This window comes from Candoia aspera, chromosome 5 (assembly GCF_035149785.1).
Source record: "Candoia aspera isolate rCanAsp1 chromosome 5, rCanAsp1.hap2, whole genome shotgun sequence".
In the NCBI taxonomy this organism is placed as follows: Eukaryota; Metazoa; Chordata; class Lepidosauria; order Squamata; family Boidae; genus Candoia; species Candoia aspera.
This window is the reverse complement of record NC_086157.1, coordinates 52,650,040-52,666,769: the sequence shown is the minus strand read 5'-3', so window position 1 is coordinate 52,666,769 and position 16,730 is coordinate 52,650,040. Positions and strand designations below refer to the sequence as shown.

General features: G+C 37.3%; 1 protein-coding gene across 4 annotated transcripts in view; it reads left to right on the top strand.

Moving 5' to 3' along the window:
* The window catches only part of DMD (dystrophin), an 895,878-nt gene that overhangs the window by 742,114 nt on the left and 137,034 nt on the right, over positions 1-16,730 (top strand). For all 4 annotated transcript variants that reach the window (XR_010068066.1, XM_063305215.1, XM_063305211.1 and 1 more), the window contains 3 exons: positions 2,088-2,244; positions 13,567-13,687; positions 14,226-14,494. Coding sequence is in view for 3 of the 4 variants with exons in the window: in XM_063305215.1 (XP_063161285.1) it covers positions 2,088-2,244; positions 13,567-13,687; positions 14,226-14,494 (547 nt within the window). In the remaining variant the exon portion in view is untranslated. The remainder of the gene's footprint in view (positions 1-2,087; positions 2,245-13,566; positions 13,688-14,225; positions 14,495-16,730) is intronic.

Below are 16,730 nucleotides of genomic sequence, written 5' to 3'. Positions count from 1 at the left end.
AAAGTTGTTCTGCAAAAGTTCATAATGAAGGGCATTATTATCAGCTGGAGGAGAAAACTTTTAAAGGACTCAAAAATTCTTTTCTAAAGCAATCAACTGAAGGTTTGGTTTTGTTTTACAAAAAATACAAAAAAAGTGTTGGAATCACTTTCACTTGCTCTGAAGCCTTTTCAAAGCAATATGTGAAATATTAGCTTTTTGCAGTGGTAGCCCTCAGGGACGTCACTGAGTATATATGCATAATGACAGAAACCATCTTCATAACATTCATCATTAAAAATGAATGAAATATGTGAAGCTGAAAAATATTAATGTCTGAAGTGAAAAGAAAATTATTTTCCCCACATATACAAGAAATGGATCTTTGAAATCTTTTCTTCATGAGCCATTTTTATCCCTTGAACTTCATAGAAAAAAAGGTATAACAAAAAAGAAAAGAAAAGAAACGGAGCATATGAGTGGACTTTTAATAAAGGAGCTTTTTAATGGTTTCTTTGCTGTAATTTTGATACCGCTGACATTAAGCAAATTGAAAATAGTAACCCTAGTTTATCACGGTTGCCTTGCTTTCTTGAATTAAACATTAAAGGAGAGTTCTTGCTCTGCAGAAATAGTAAGCTATAATGAGAGATTTATTATAGGCAAACCATGTAGGTGGGAAACAGGATTAAATCTTTAAATTTTATTTCTTCAGACGATGAAAGGGCAAACAGTTGTTATCATAGATGCCTATTCTCTTAACACCTGTTCCTTAATGGATGCTTTTCTTTTAACTGAAGCTACATATACTAGCTTATTTAATCAATTATCTGTGAATTGGAGAGTGCAGACTTGAGCTTCTAGGCTTCTTTTTGCAAAAAACAGAACCTGAGATCCATAAACTACACCAGCTACACAATAGTTATATTGGCTATATCCACACAATATCCTGATCCAGATCACTATATAGCTGAAAGATGCATTCATACAACATGCTAAGTTTGGACATTGTTAAGGTTTGTATGCATGTATGTGTACATGTTTTAATATGCTGTGTGAACATAGCCCAGTGGATTTATGTCAATTCAGAAAACGGATTAATTCAGTAATCAAGCTGGGCAGGTTATAAGAACAGAGATACAGTGAGAATTATGGAACAAAATGCCTCTCAGCATATGAATCAGGTTCACATTTAGCAGCAGAACCAAACTCTCAAACACTTTCATACCAAAGCCTACTATTTGTTTTGTGTTCCCAATTTTTATTTCTCAGCAACTGATTCTGAAAATAAAAAAGCTTTTAGTTGTTATTGTTGGATGTGGGAATCAGTATTCTGATTTACTGCAAATGCTTAGAAATCCACTTGTTAATCCTGATCTACTTTCTTCCCATCCACCACTTTTGAACATTATATTTTGCCTCCTCAACTTCTGTTTATAGAACTCAAGCTCTCCGTTTTGAAAGAGAGCCACAAAAGGTACATTGCTCAGAGGCTGAAAAGCTGAACTTTTGAATGTAGTCGTTTGGCTTTGAAGACAGGTTCGCAGTAGTGATTTACTTTAAGATCCTTTGAATTTTAGAGGAGATTTTGGATGAAAGTCTCACCCCTTAAAAATAACAGAAAATCTTACCCCCACAAGTGAGGTGAGCTTAGCTCCTATGCTTGCAACATTTGACATGTACCTAAGACTATTGGGCAACCTACAGCTGTTTTAAGCTAGTTTATGTTGATTTTAATGGGGATGGAGTTGATAAATTTTATAGATTTTTATATTAATTTTTTTGTACTTTGTGCTCCTACTCATTACTTTTTAAAAACTTTTGTACTCACTACTTTGTGACTTCTGGGAGGAGAAGTATAAAAGGGGGAGGAAGTGGGGGAGGAAAATCTACTATATAACTTACAGTTTAACCTTTATGAAATTTTCAGACCAGTTCAGAGAAATAGATTAAAACTGAGGAAAGAAATAGTAAACATCTCCCATTGTGCCATGCTACTGTTTTACTGGAAATCATCTTTTTCGCAGTATCTTTATTTTGCATATATGAATCAGGGTGGATATTGCTTTGGTGATATTTGTAACACAGAGACTTAACCTGTTTTTCAGGTCTCATCTAGAAGCCAGTTCTGATCAGTGGAGACGTCTGCACCTTTCTCTTCAGGAGCTTCTGGCATGGCTGCAGCTGAAAGAAGATGAGCTAAAGCGACAGGCACCCATTGGTGGTGATCTTCCCACTGTACAAAAGCAGAATGATACCCATAGGGTATGATTTTTTAAAAAAAATTCTGGCAGGAGATTGTGAGTGTATTGTTATGATTTGGAGAGTGGGGAATACTGTAAACTAATGCTAAACTCAGTATTAGGAATAAACATAAAATTTGAAAAACAGTTATCTGAATTTCCCAGGGATTGTTTATAATCAAATCTCCAAGAAAATCAGCTAGTAGTTTTCAACTCTTTATGTTTAATTATACTTGGTGCAATAGATGTAAAGAAATATACATCTTAATATGACCAGTTTTTTGAGCCTGATAAAAATATATGGTGAACTGCAGTGGAGGTAACTGGAGGGCAAATGACAAAATGCATATGACTTTGTAACACAATTGCCATGGTTTACATACCTCCATCTGAAGTTGGACACAAGTACATTTTAGAATTTGTGTCAAGGCATCATAACATGCGTTTCTTCATTTTGGCAACACTGCAGCTTGCGAGGTTGGAATGCATTTGGAGGAGGTATTATTATGTTTCCTATGGGATTTCAAAGTCTATAGTTGTATTGCCAAGATGGACTCAGATTCATGTCTACCATTATTTATTTTATTTATTTTTATTTATTTTTCAAATTTCTATCACCACCCATCTCTCCCAAAAAGGGGACTTGGCAGTTTATCTATAAACTTGATACTGTATCACATATGCAATGGATTTTGGCATTCTGTTTCTATAGATATGATTACTTGAGAGTGGATCAGTTCTATGTGACGTTGTTATGCAAAGATTAGTCACTGGTCAGATTGGCCCTAAAAACCAGTGCAGGTTTTGAAAACTGGTTGAAATGATCTAATACAGGCTCTTGATCGATCCAGTTGATTTTCTAAATCAAATTTCCTAATTTGGGGAATTTCTTAAAATTTTTGATGGCAATACTGTTATCGCTTGGGGTGGAGAGGGGAATAGAGTTACATGGGGATGGTTGTTATAGACCACTCCTCCCACACTTGGACTGTTTTAGATGTTTCATCACTTGGATTTTTTCTTTATTTTTAATTTTTTTTATAGTATTTTTATAGTATTTTATTTTTAGTATTATTCTGATGGTTTTAATCACTTGTAAACCGCCCAGAGGCCTCCGACGGGAGGAGATGGGAGGGGATAAATTAGATAAATACATACATACATACATACATACATACATACATACATACTGTTATTGCTATGACAATCTGGAATACAGAGATGGCACAGGTAATTGACACAATTGCTCCTAAGCACTCTTCCTCTTGTAGAGCCAAACCCATTCCTTGGTTTATTAGGAAGCCAAGAGTGAGGAAGGGGCTGAGACCACAGCTGGAATGCCAGTTAAGATCAAATTATGCTTGTCTGAAGGCCTACTTCATGGCAGTCCAGATAGCAATGACTGCTTACATCATTGACTTTATTGCATCTGCATTGAAAAAGTGGGCGAGAAATGAGAGTCATTTTGGATAGTGTTATTCAGATCTGCTATAGTGTAGATGCCAGTGTTAGGGCAGATCATTGAAATGTACATTTGGCAGCCATGTAACTTGTTATATATCTTGTGGACTAGCTAAGTGAAGAGATGAGTTATTCATTATTTAAACCTTGTTCCTCCCTCCCGAGCTGATAAAACTTGTCAAGGTGGAACTGACCACATGGTTAGGTTAATAGATGTAATAAATCTCTCTTGCGATTTCCCAACCCCATTCTATCTAAAGGAGGCAGACCTGGAACAGCTGTGTGGTTATAGGTCAACTCAAACAATTTCTAGGGAAAATGATTGAAAAAGCAGTGGCCTCAGAGCTGCACTTGCAATTTATTTGATACTATCTGGGCTCACTTTAATTTGACTTTCAGCTTGGATAAGATACTTAGACTTCTACACCACTTTTGTATGACTCATGTGGAAACTGGATGGATGGGGTGTGAATCACTTGATGGCTTTTATAACATTTATCTTGGTATGCTTCTTACTACCTGGTAAGATGAATTTTAGGGGCACTAAAATTGTGCAGAATTCTGGACCTTCCCATCAAACCAACTCCAGGAGTTCGTATCAACGGTATTGGTCTACCATTCAGTACCTAGGCACACACTAAGAGTGTTACTTTAGCCTTAGCTGTAATTTAATTGAAAGATGGCAGCTGTGGTGAGTCATGCATTTATTAGTTGTATTTGGCAAAGGCTATCTAGGTGTTAGTTGTGTCTTGTATTGACTAACGTTGTAAAATGTGTTGAGAGTTGAGTTATTGAAGCATGTGGCAGTTGGCTTTATAAAGCTTCTGAGGATAAAAACATACTGTGAAATGGGTGATTTCAGAAGCAATTGTAAAGACTTATTTCTGACTTCTTAACAGTTTTGAACATGTTTCTCATTTCTGTCCCTCCCACAAAGACCCATGTTCTTTGGTTACAATTTCTGTTCCAGTTAACTATTAAAGCTAGTCTCCAGATGGATACTTTTAGACACCTTTTCCGCATGCAGTAGCATTGTAACAGAATATAAAACTTGTCTTGTTAGAGGCAGTTTGGAAGAAAAAGAACAAAAGTCAATTCTGATATTTAGGTTATCCTGTCTATTTTTTAGAGAGCCCCTTGGTGCAAAAAAGACCTACTTTAAAATTGCCTTTGACAGATGATTTATTGGTACTTTACATGGTTCCTCCTCCTCTTTCTGGTACTTTTTCTGACCAAAACAGTCTGTGTGCTACCCTATAGAGATATTTTTATTATTTATTTATTATTTTATCTATCAAATTTGTCACCGCCCATCTTCTCCGACCGGAGGGACTCTGGGCGGTTTACAATACAGAATAAATATACAATAAAATTCAAATAAATCTACAATAAAATTCTAATAAAATCCCATTAAAACTAAACATTTTTTTATTGTCATGCATGGTAATAGTGCTAAAATATCAGATCCTTCAGAAATCAGCTTAGGCTTCTCAAGAAGAGTTATTTCAGTTTTATTCTCACAGAATGTTGGGAATAGATTAGGCTGCTGTATAGTCCAAGGTTATCAAATGACTCTTGCAGCTATATTGCACATGACGCTGTGTATCCACAACCCCAATCCAACACTCATTACTGTACGAATTATTAAACTATATTTATTTTCATTTCTTGTACCAAAACAGTCTCAGTAGCAATTTCCAGGATTTCCTGCTTCTGAAACTACTTCTTTCTCTATGGAGAAACTTATTTTGTGTAGATATTTGGGTTCTTATCTGACATAAATTAGTATGACTTATAATATTGCTTATAATTCTTGTGAATATTGAAAAGTACAGTAAAATAGGCAGTTTTATATTCATTTTGCATACATTCAGTTTAGCATAAGAGAAAATAAGACTGATTAATCACACACTATGGAATTCGACAATATTTTGATTTATATATCCAAAATGGCTATAGTAATCCATATCTGCCCTGTATTTAATTAGTTATACTGCCTTGTTTGATAGAGTTCATTTGTTCAGATAAGAGTGAGATGCTGAAGTGAAACTTACGACTCTATTTTATTACCTCTAGCAAAAGATTATCAGGCTCAAAAGAGGGAGAACACATGGAAGCTTCACGGTGGAGTTCATAGAGGGAATTTAATGAGTTCCCTCTATAGGAATGACTTTATGACTGGAATATAGGAAATTCAAAGATAAAAAATGGTCTAGAGAACCAGATGCAATGCAAAAGGTTGTACTGTATATAAAAATATGTTAATGATCTTGATGCTGTGGAGTGCTGTGGGTTAAAATATGTGGGGGAGCAAATAAAAGCAATACTATTACCCAACTAATCCAGAGGAACATGCTTTACAGAGGCAAACTAAAGATTTTTCAAAAAGGCATAAGGAAGTGATGTTGACGAACTAACATATGTTGGGAAAAAATTCTGTCAAGAAGGATCCTTCCAGAGATTTCTGACAATGTTCTCCTCCAGAAGATGAAAGAAGGTACAAGAGGATCAATTATCCTTGACTTGATCCTAGCCACTAGGGAAGACTTAGTCAAGGAAGTGTAAATAGCAGGAATATTGGAGAAAAGTGTCATTCTAGTGTTGTTTTTTTAAAGGAAAATTACACATATTTTGGATTACGTGAAACCACTTTTGAATACATTCACAGCAGTGATAAGGATTTGATAACTGGAAGCTAATGATGAAATGTGTTTAAGATGAATAGTAAAATTATAAACAAAGAAACAAAATAGGACAAGAAAAAAGACAAAATGACTTCACTAAAGATCTGAAAACAAGGAAGAAAGAGTACACAGTGTAACCCTTCTGAGAATCATGAAAGCTACTATTGAGAATATTTGATAAAAAATATAAAGAACAAAAGTAATTTGTTTAATAACTTCCACAATAACAATAGAAAGAAATAAAAGAATAGGTATTCCAGTTGCTGAATTCAAGTAGCAAAACCCTAGCAGGTAACGAAGAATAGTTATTCGGCTTAGATTTTGGGCTCCTCCTTCTCCTGTTAAGAACAGAATGCACAGTCTGACTGAATCTTGAGATTGATTAATGAAAACATGGTCAAAGAATATTTATGTAGTTTGAATGAATTTAAATTTCCACGTCCGCATAAATTATATCCTAGACACTTAAGAAACTTGATGATGATATAGCCTTGGAGTAATCTTAGAGAACAAATGAAGTACCAGAAGACTAGAAGAGTGTAAATGTGGTCTTTATATTCAAAAACTCAAAAATGGAAGATCCAAGAACTACGGAACAGATCAGTCTAACATTAATGTCTTAGAAACTTAATACTTGGCAGCATATCAGAAATAATTTCATATATAAATATATGAAACAATGTGATATTGTTACCCTTCATGAACTCTGGTGGTGAATTAGCTTGTGTATCATAAGGATGCTATGAGCTGTATCATTGGATATACATGTTCCCAGAAGGTTACTCATTATTGGCTGGTCATACACAAGGAATTAAGCTAAACATGATGCCCTGGAAAAGGTTATATTTCAGTATTACATTGATCCAAATCTGTGCTTCAACCACAGATAGAAAAGAAACAGAAGTTGAATAAATCTGCCAATTTGCCTCACTAATATAACACTAAAAAAAAAAAAAAAACCTTCTCACCCCTATGGGTGGTGTGTGCCTTCTTTAACCTCAGGTCCTATACGAGAGGCCTGGGAGTTTGAGGGTTCTCTTCAGTATCTTAGCTGTTCCTAGCACTGCACCATTTTGGACAGAGATCTCTGATGTTGTTCCTGGGTTCTGTTGGAGCCACTCTCCCAGCTTGGGAGTCACAGCCCCAGGTGCCACTACCACCACTGGGACCACTTTGACCTTTACTTTCCACATCCTCTCTAGTTCTTCCTTCAGCCCCTGGTACTTCTACAGCTTCTCATACGCTTCCTTCCTGAGGTACTGTCATTTGGCACTGCTACATCTATTACCACTGCTGTTTTCTGGTTCTTGTCTACTACCACAATGTCTGGTTGATTGGCCAGTACCTGCCTGTCTGTCTGGATCTGGAAGTCCCACAGGATCTTAGCCCTGTCATTCTCCATGACCTTCTGTGGAATCTTCCATCTGGACTTGGGAGGATCTAGCCCATACGCTGTACAGATGTCCCTGTACATAATGCCAGCTACTTGGTTGTGCCGTTCAGTGTATGCTGTTCCTGCCTGCATCTTCTACCCTGCCACTATGTGTTGAACTGTCTCTGAGGCCTCTCTGCACAGTGTCCAGCTTGGGTCCTGTCTAGTGTGGTAGACCCCTGCTACTATGGATCTGGTGCTTAGTGCCCGTTCTTGTGCTGCTATGATCAGTGGCTCATTGCTGTCTTATATTCACACCCTTTCCAGCCATTGGTAGGATTTCCCAATGGCAGCCACCACAGCTATCTGTTGATGCATCCCATGCAGGGTCTTGTCTTGCCACGGCACTTCCGCTGCTTGATCTTCCTTCCATGTCTGCTGATGACTCAGGCATTCTCTCAACAGCTCATCTTTAGGTGTCATATTACTGATGTACTCCTGGATGCTCTTGGTCTTATCCAGGACAGTGACTTTGACACTCACCAGACCCCACATGCCCTCTTTCCGACTGGTGTACAGTCTCTGGGTGTTGGACCTGGAGTGGAAGCCTCCGTACATTGTGAGGAGGTTCCAGGTCTTCACATCAGCAGACTCCATGTCCTCCTTTGGCCAGCTCACTATACCAGCAGGGTATCTGATGACTGGCAGGGCATACATGTTGAGGGCGTGGATCTTGTTCTTCCCATTGAGCTGGCTCTTCAGGACCTGTCTTATCCTTTGGTGGTACTTGGAAGTTGCTGTCTTCCTTGTTTCCTCATCATGGTTCCCATGTGTCTATGGGATACCAAGATACTTGTAGCTGGTCTGTATGTCTGCTATGTGGCCTGCTGGTAGTTCCATCCCATCAGTTTTAACTACCTTCCCTCTCTTTACTACCATCCAGCCACACGTCTCTAGTCCAAATGACATCCCAATGTCCTCACTGTAGATCCATGTCAGGTGGATCAGTGAGTTGATGTCTCATTCACTCTTAGCATACAGCTTGATGTCATCCATGTAGAGAAGGTGGCTGATGGTAGTTCCACTCTTGAACTTGTATATGTATCCAGTTCTCGTGAGAATCTGGCTGAGGGGGTTCAAGCAGAACAGCAGTGGAGACAGTGCATCACCTTAGTATATGCCACACTTGATGGTCACTTGTGCGAGCTGCTTTGAGTTGACTTCCAGTGTTGTCTTGCACAGTCCCACTGAGTTCTTGAGGAAGGTCCTGGTGTACTGTTGACTTTGTATAGTGCCAGGCATTCACAGATCCATGTATGTGGCATTGAGTCATAGGTTTTCCTGTAGTCAATTCAGTCTGTGCTCAGATTGGTTTGTCTAGACCTTGAGTCTTGAGTGACTGCTCTATCTATCAGCAGCTGGTGTTTGGAGCCTCTAGTGTTGTTCCCAGTGCCTTCTGAGCTGTGCTTATGTACTGGCCTATATGGTACTGGAGCTTGACGGCTATGATGCCTGATAGGACTTTGTTGTGGGGAGGCAGGTTATTGGCTGGTGGTTGGATGGTGTTGTTCCCTTGTTGGGGTCTTTCATGATCAGCACTGTCCTACCTTGTGTTAGCCAGTCTGGGTGGGAGCCTGCTGCTAGCAGCTGGTTCATCTGTGTTGCTAGGCATTCATGCACTGCTGTTAGTTTCTTTAGCCAGTAGGTATGGATTATGTCTGGGCCAGGTGCTGTCCAGCTCTTCAAGTTCTTGACCCGCTGTTGGAAGTCTGCTACTGTGATGGTGACTGGTTCCTGCTCTGGGAGATTTCTGTGATCTGCTCTCATGTCCTGCAGCCACTTTGCACTGGTGTTATGCATCTTCTCTTTCTCCCATATGTTCTTCCTGTACTGTTTAGTTTCTGCTATTGGTGGCTCTGCTGTTACTGTGTTGTTGCACTGCAGTTGGGAGTACACCTTGGATGGTTCTTTGGTGAACAGGGCATTTATCTTCTTGGCCTCTGCTTCTCTAGTGTATCTCCTTAGCCTGTTAGCCAGTGCTGTGAGCTTTGCTTAGCAGTCTCTAGGGCTTCAGATGGAGTCAGGTCCTTGTATATTTTTAGGTAGCCAAGTCTTATCCTTAATCTCCACACCCTTCTGTAGTTCCACCAGCTCACTAACTTCTCCCTGGGTTGCTTTCATCTTAGCCTCCAACCTTATTTTCCGGGGTGGGTGCGTATGTTCTGCTGTTCTTCTTGATCACATAGCTAAGCATCCCCAGGATTACAGCAGCTGTAGCATGTACTAGTTCACCGGTTTGAACCGGTTATGGTGGTAGTAGGGATTGTCATGAGGGCTTTGTTGGCATCTTCTAGCATTTGATCTAATGTTACTTCTCCACTGATCCTTGGTAATCAGTCTTGAGAGTTGACTGTAGCTAGTTTACCCATGATCTTTTGCCTCATATCAGCTGCTGTGTTCTGTAATGGAGACGGTGGCAGTGACGTTCCAACTTCAGGTGTTGGCTGCACCTCTGGTTGTTCTTCTGGGTCTTCTTGAGTCTGGGATATAATATGTGGTCAGTCTATCTCAAGTTGTGAGAACAGCTTCCTCTTCACTAGCTTTGGGAAACTAGCTGTTTCTCAGTTAGTATGGATTCAGGTCTTCTGTCCATCCCTCATACATTTCATATATCCCCTCTCATTAGGCCTACTATTGTAGTAGCATTCCATCAATTCCAGGTTCTCTTGTCTCATCCATGTATGTTTTGTATAAAAAATAAACATTTGGAATGCTAAAGTTGAAAGCAAAACAACATAAGGAATAATGGATAACTATGGCTTTTGTTACATGAAACTACATGACCCACTAAAATACTCCTGGCAAGATAATTTGATGTTTTTAGCAAATAAAATTTTCAACAGTCTAAGATATAATTGTATGCATGGACATTGCTGGACAGACAAAACCAAATTGTCTACATACTTTGCTACCAACAAAAACAGGATCTGATGCTGATTATAGTTGAGATCATGAACTCTTTTCTGCAAAATTCCAAGTGAAATTAAAGAAAGTAAGCAAAATAATTAAGCCAACAATATACAGTACAATCTCAGCAAGATTCCATATTTTAAAAAAATGAATTTGTATTGTTATGTGATGATGATGTGGATTCCATAGTATATTTGCTTGAATCTTTGTGTACTTTTTATATTTCCTTCAAATATAAAGTATAAGAGTCAGGTAAAAGCATGATTATGAGTTATCCTCTTTGTTTAATATATGTAAGTCAGTAAAGGGGATGAGATAAGGTTTCATAAAACTAAGGAGATTTAAATTGTTAGATAAGTAGCTAAGGATCTCAGTGATAAATAACACCTATGAGATGAAGTCATAAGATGGTGCCCTGGGTTGGACCATGTGAAGATCTGCGCTCAACTATCTCCCCACAAAACGTGAGATGTCCTGGAGTGGTTGAAGAATTTGTCTGAGATTAGCAAGTTGGCTGACTGTGGGTAAAGCCCAGAAGCAGAGATGGCAGAATCAATTAGTTTGCCTAAGTCCAAGATACATAGATTGAACCTGGACCACAAAGAAATATAAAATCTGTGTTTTGGAATAATGGTTTTCAAAATAGATGCAACACTTGCTCTACATGTTTGCCTTCTCTCTGTTTCCCACATCTTGCCTGCTTCCTAAGACTGTTTTTCAATATTCAATAGACGACATGTTTGAGCTGACCACCCAGTTAGGATCTGCACCTTGATAATATGTTGGACTTTTTAAAATGTTACTAGTAAAACAATATTTCTTAGTTTTCTAAGACATATTATCATATTTTGTCAATTAAGAACCTATTCAACTTGCTATTTTAAGCAAAGACTGAATTTAAATTTAGGGTTATTAAAATTAAAAAAAAAAACCTCTAAAATTATGTCAGTTGATTGTGCCAAACCAGTACAAATATGTATAAAAACAATGGAAGTAATAACACATTTTATTTTATCTTTCTGGGTTCAAAAATCCAAAGTGATTGTGACTGCAAACTTAAATAAAGCACTGTCTGTTTCTTGGGAGAAAGGCTATGACAAATCTAAACATTTAAAGGCCATAGACATATTACAGTTTTCATGCTGTCAAGACCATAATCTTCCCAGTTTTTGCATTTGGCTGTAAAAGCTGGACCACCAGAATGGCTAAATGCTGAAAAATTGATGCTTTTGAACTCTGATCTTGGATAAAATTGTTGAAAGCACTTTTGACACCAGGAACAAATCATTCAGTACTAATGAAGTAAAATCAGATAGCTCACAGGAAGCACTGATAATAAAGCTAAAGCTTAAATATCTTGTCTACATAATGTAGGAACAAGAATCTTTGGAGAACACTCTGATGCTTTGAAAAATGGAATGCAATCAAAAAGCTGACAGAAGACAAGGTGGCTAAACAGTATACTAATAACACAAGCATGAGCTTACAAGAACTCAAAGAATCAGTTACTGACAATGCTGGCAAATGTTTTCAATCAGGTCCCAATGACTGAACAACTGAAGAGCTTGATAGAAATCAGCTAGATTTGTCACAAATAAATCGTCCCAGACTAACTTACCTCACTTTTGATTATAGATCCTTCATATGGGAATGCTGTATTATGATATAATGTATTTGACTTCACTAAAGCATTTTGGTGAAATATCCCAAGATATTCTAATAAATAAGCTAATTAAATATTAGCTGGTTGGCATGACAAATGGATACATAGATGGCTCAAAAACTATACTCAAATAATGTTCATCAGTGGTACCCCATCAAGCTGGTGTGAGATGTCCAATGGACCACCCAAAATTTCAGCCCTGGGCTTTCTATTTTCCACCTGTTTATTAATGACTTGGATTTTCAACATTTGTTTAAAGATGAAGAGGTAGAAGAATGCATATCCAATTTGCAGGTAACCAAGAGTTAATATCTTAGAAGAGATATAACATTTGATAGGTTAGGTAAATGAGCTGAAAATAACAGAATGAATGTAACAGGAAAATGTTCATAAGTTCTTCACTTATAAAAATGAAATAAAAGCCATAGCTTTAGGAGACAGAATTCTTTCCTTAGTAGTGACACTTGTGGAAAAAAAACTTGGAATAATAAAAAGGTAACTTCTGGTATCCACATGCATTCAGTTTCTTGGCTGGGAATCAGAAATGGTTTGCCACTGGCCCCTTCAGGGTTTTCTTTTTAACTTACCAGTCTAGCCAACAGACCTGCCATGCAGTTCCCATCCACCCTAATCAAAACCAAGTTTGCTTAGTTGGAGCCTGGTGAACCACCCTCTCAAACACACTAAAAGTGTAACGTGAATCCTGCTATGTATAGCAATGTATTGACATATTAACATAACTGCTCTGAGTTATCCTTTGTGACAAAATCATCAGCAATTACGTTATTGCAATGGAACTGTGAATCTCATCTTACATTCTAGGAAATCTTTTGCCTTCTGGGCAACATTAGCTGCCAGCACTGTTCAACATAACACCAATTAAGTCCCTATCCTTTCCAACATGATTCCAAAATTTTATGAGGTCTGGTATTCATCACAGAAACGGTACAATTTAATAGCAAGTATATTCAGCCCAGGAACTTCCCATTTGCACAATATACAATATACGTACAGTGAGCTATAGAATAGAAAACCATTTTGGTATTTATTGATTTACTTTTCTATTTAGTAAAAAGAATATGAAGATGTTTCACCTTTCTTTGTTTCTTCATTCAGTGACGTGAGAAAAATGTACAATCTGGATACAAAAGCAACTTAAATGTCAACTTACATTTGTATTGTTTCATTTCGTAGGCCTTTAAGAGGGAACTAAAAACGAAAGAGCCTGTAATCTTGAATGCACTTGAAACAGCCCGAATGTTCGTATCTGAACAGCCTCTGGAAGGACTGGAGAAATTTTACCAGGAGCCTAGAGGTAATTGCTAGAGTGCAGTAATAATATTCCAGAAGCAGCAGCAGCAGTGACTAAAAATCCATGCATTCTTATTGGATCTCTCTACATATTTGCAAGTTTAGTATGATAAGAATAAGGAAAATACACAGAATCAATTTGCAGATTTATGAGAGTAGCAATGTTGGCCATAATTATTATGTTTAAACTAATTTATTGATCATTATTCTAATTCCTTATTCCTTGGGATACAGAATTTCTAGAATGGTAAGGAATAAAATACCAATATTTAAATTTAAAGCAAGTTTATATTTCCAATCCCAGTACTGATTTTGCATATTCTAATCCAATATTGTTTCAACAGCATATGGAAATGGATGCTTGAAAAGTGAGTGATACAGCTTGAGTTGAATCAACACCAGGGATACAACCCAGTGATACCACCCAATTTGAGCCAGCACCATGGATATAGCATTTGTATATTTTTACCTGTTAATGGTAAAGGAATTTTGAGGTTTTGTTCTTAAACTTTATTTATGTTGGCTATGTGTTTCACTTTTAGAGCTGTCTCCAGGTGAAAGAGCCCAGAATGTGACTCGACTCCTAAAAAGGCAGGCAGAGGAGGTTAAAACAGAATGGGATAAACTGAATCTACAATCTGCTGACTGGCAAAAAAAGATAGATGAGGCCCTTGAAAGACTACAAGAGCTCCATGAGGCGATGGATGATTTGGATCTAAAACTGCATCAGGCAGAAACTGTCAAAGGGTCTTGGCAGCCAGTTGGGGATTTGCTCATTGACTCGCTGCAGGATCACCTTGAAAAACTCAAGGTAAAGCTGTATTTCTGTTCAGCACTGTGTGTATTAAGATGTACATCCTGCTGCTACCTCTTCCCCTTCAACCTAAAGAGAAAATTCATAGTGGTCTTAATTAATCACAAAGAATATGAAGATAAAGTATAAATAAAAATATATTACTGCTATCTTTAAAATTAGATGTGCCTTAAAATTTAGGATAATGAAAAATTCCAAAGGCATTCAGTTTTATATGTCAAATTATTTTAGATGAGCATTTTTAGAAGACTTCATTTGTCTATTTATTGTTAAAATAACCAAAATTTATTTATTTATATACAGTACATTATGCAAAGATTACCAAATCTCAGCAAAATGATTATTGTTTTGGGGACTAATTACCCACTTTATAGGGTGCAAAAATCTGTTTTCATGTCTATACTATTTTGATTGATTGATTGATTGATTGATTGATTGATTGATTATATGTCATCAAGTCATTGTTGACTCATAGCAACCACATAGATCAATTTTCTCCATGATGATCTGTCCCTAACCTGGTCCTTCAGCTCTTCCAATGGTGCATAAAAATGCTATATAGGGATCAAACATTACAGCAATGCAAGGTACAACTTCTTTTTTTCTTAACATATATCTACATTTCAATTTATTGACTGACAGATTGATTGATTGATTATGTGCTTGATGATCATCAAGTCATTTCTTGACTCCTAGTGACCACATACTGTAGATAGATTTTCTCCATGACAATCTGTTCCTAACTTGGTCCTTCAAGTCCCCCTATGGTACATTCATTGCCATTGTAACTGAGTCCATCCACCTTGCTGCTGGTCATCCTCTTCTTCTCTTCCTTCCAACTTTCCCAGCATTAGAGCATTCTCCACAGAGCTAGGTATTCACATAATGTGTCCAAAGAAGGATAATCTAAACCTGGTCATTTGTGCCTCAAGTGAGAATTCTGGTTTGATTTTGTTCAATGATCCATTGGTTTGTTCTTTTGGCTATCCACAATATTCTCAGGAGTCTTCTCTATAGTATTTTTCAACATTTTCACAGCTTTTATGACTTCCTCATCACCATTTTTTTGGATACTAGCATTTGTATAATTTGCTTTAATTCTATAGTATATAACTCTTATTCTTATACCAATGTCTTCTACTTTTATTTTTGATTCTATTCTATCTGCTGGACTCTTCTTTAGTTATCTTTGCCCATGTCTAATGGGCTTTTATTTCCATCAAGACTGAACTGCAGTTTCTTTGCTTCTATTAATCTAACTGTTCCTTGCTCTCTTTGACTATGTCTTTGCAATACACTTTTTTATCTCTATCCATATTGTATAGCATTCTTCATTCTCAATTTTTTACAGCAGTCAGTTATTTGCAGTTATTTGTCCCATTATTTATTTCTTTTACTTAAACATTCCAACTAGTATCCTTCATTACATTTTCCATTAGCATAACTCTACATCCTTCCTCGGTACTCTGTAACACAGTTCTTTTCATTTTGTTCCAAGCAGCTTCTATATCTGCTTCCCTGATATCCATTTTCCATTCATTTTCTTGGGAGTTTGGTCTATCTTCTAATGCTTTTCCATACAGCATACTCACATACCCAGTTGTCATTCTTATTCATTACAGGTCACTAAATGACCCAATTAATTTGTATGTATTCTGTTGTCTTATTCCTATGTAATTTATGTCACCAAATTTTTCTCCTGGATCCAATTCACTGAGAATGCTATACAACTTTTCTCATATCTGTTTCTTTGATTATCACAATCCACTGGAATATAACATGCAACTATCAATAACTTATGGATTTCAATTTTCATGCATACTACAATAACCTAATTAGACAACTCTAATTCATAATTATGGCATACATTTTATCCCTCATTCATAATTCAACCTATAACTTTATTGCATGTATTAATCAAATGAACTCCACAGAATCAGGCCACCTTCAATCAGATCTCCCTCCTCTTTCTCTTAGTTTCACAGCCCACCCTCTCTTTCCTCCTTCCTTCCTTCCTTCCTTCCTTCCTTCCTTCCTTCCTTCCTTCCTTCCTTCCTTCCTTCCTTCCTTCCTTCCTTCCTCCCTCCCTCCCTCCCTCCCTCCCTCCCTCCCTCCCTCCCTCCCTTCCTCTGTATTTGTTAATTCATGCCTTTTACCATTTACTCTTCTTATATTCCAACAGCAATCTTACATATGTGATAGTGATTACCAAATGGGGCTAGAGATACCTTGG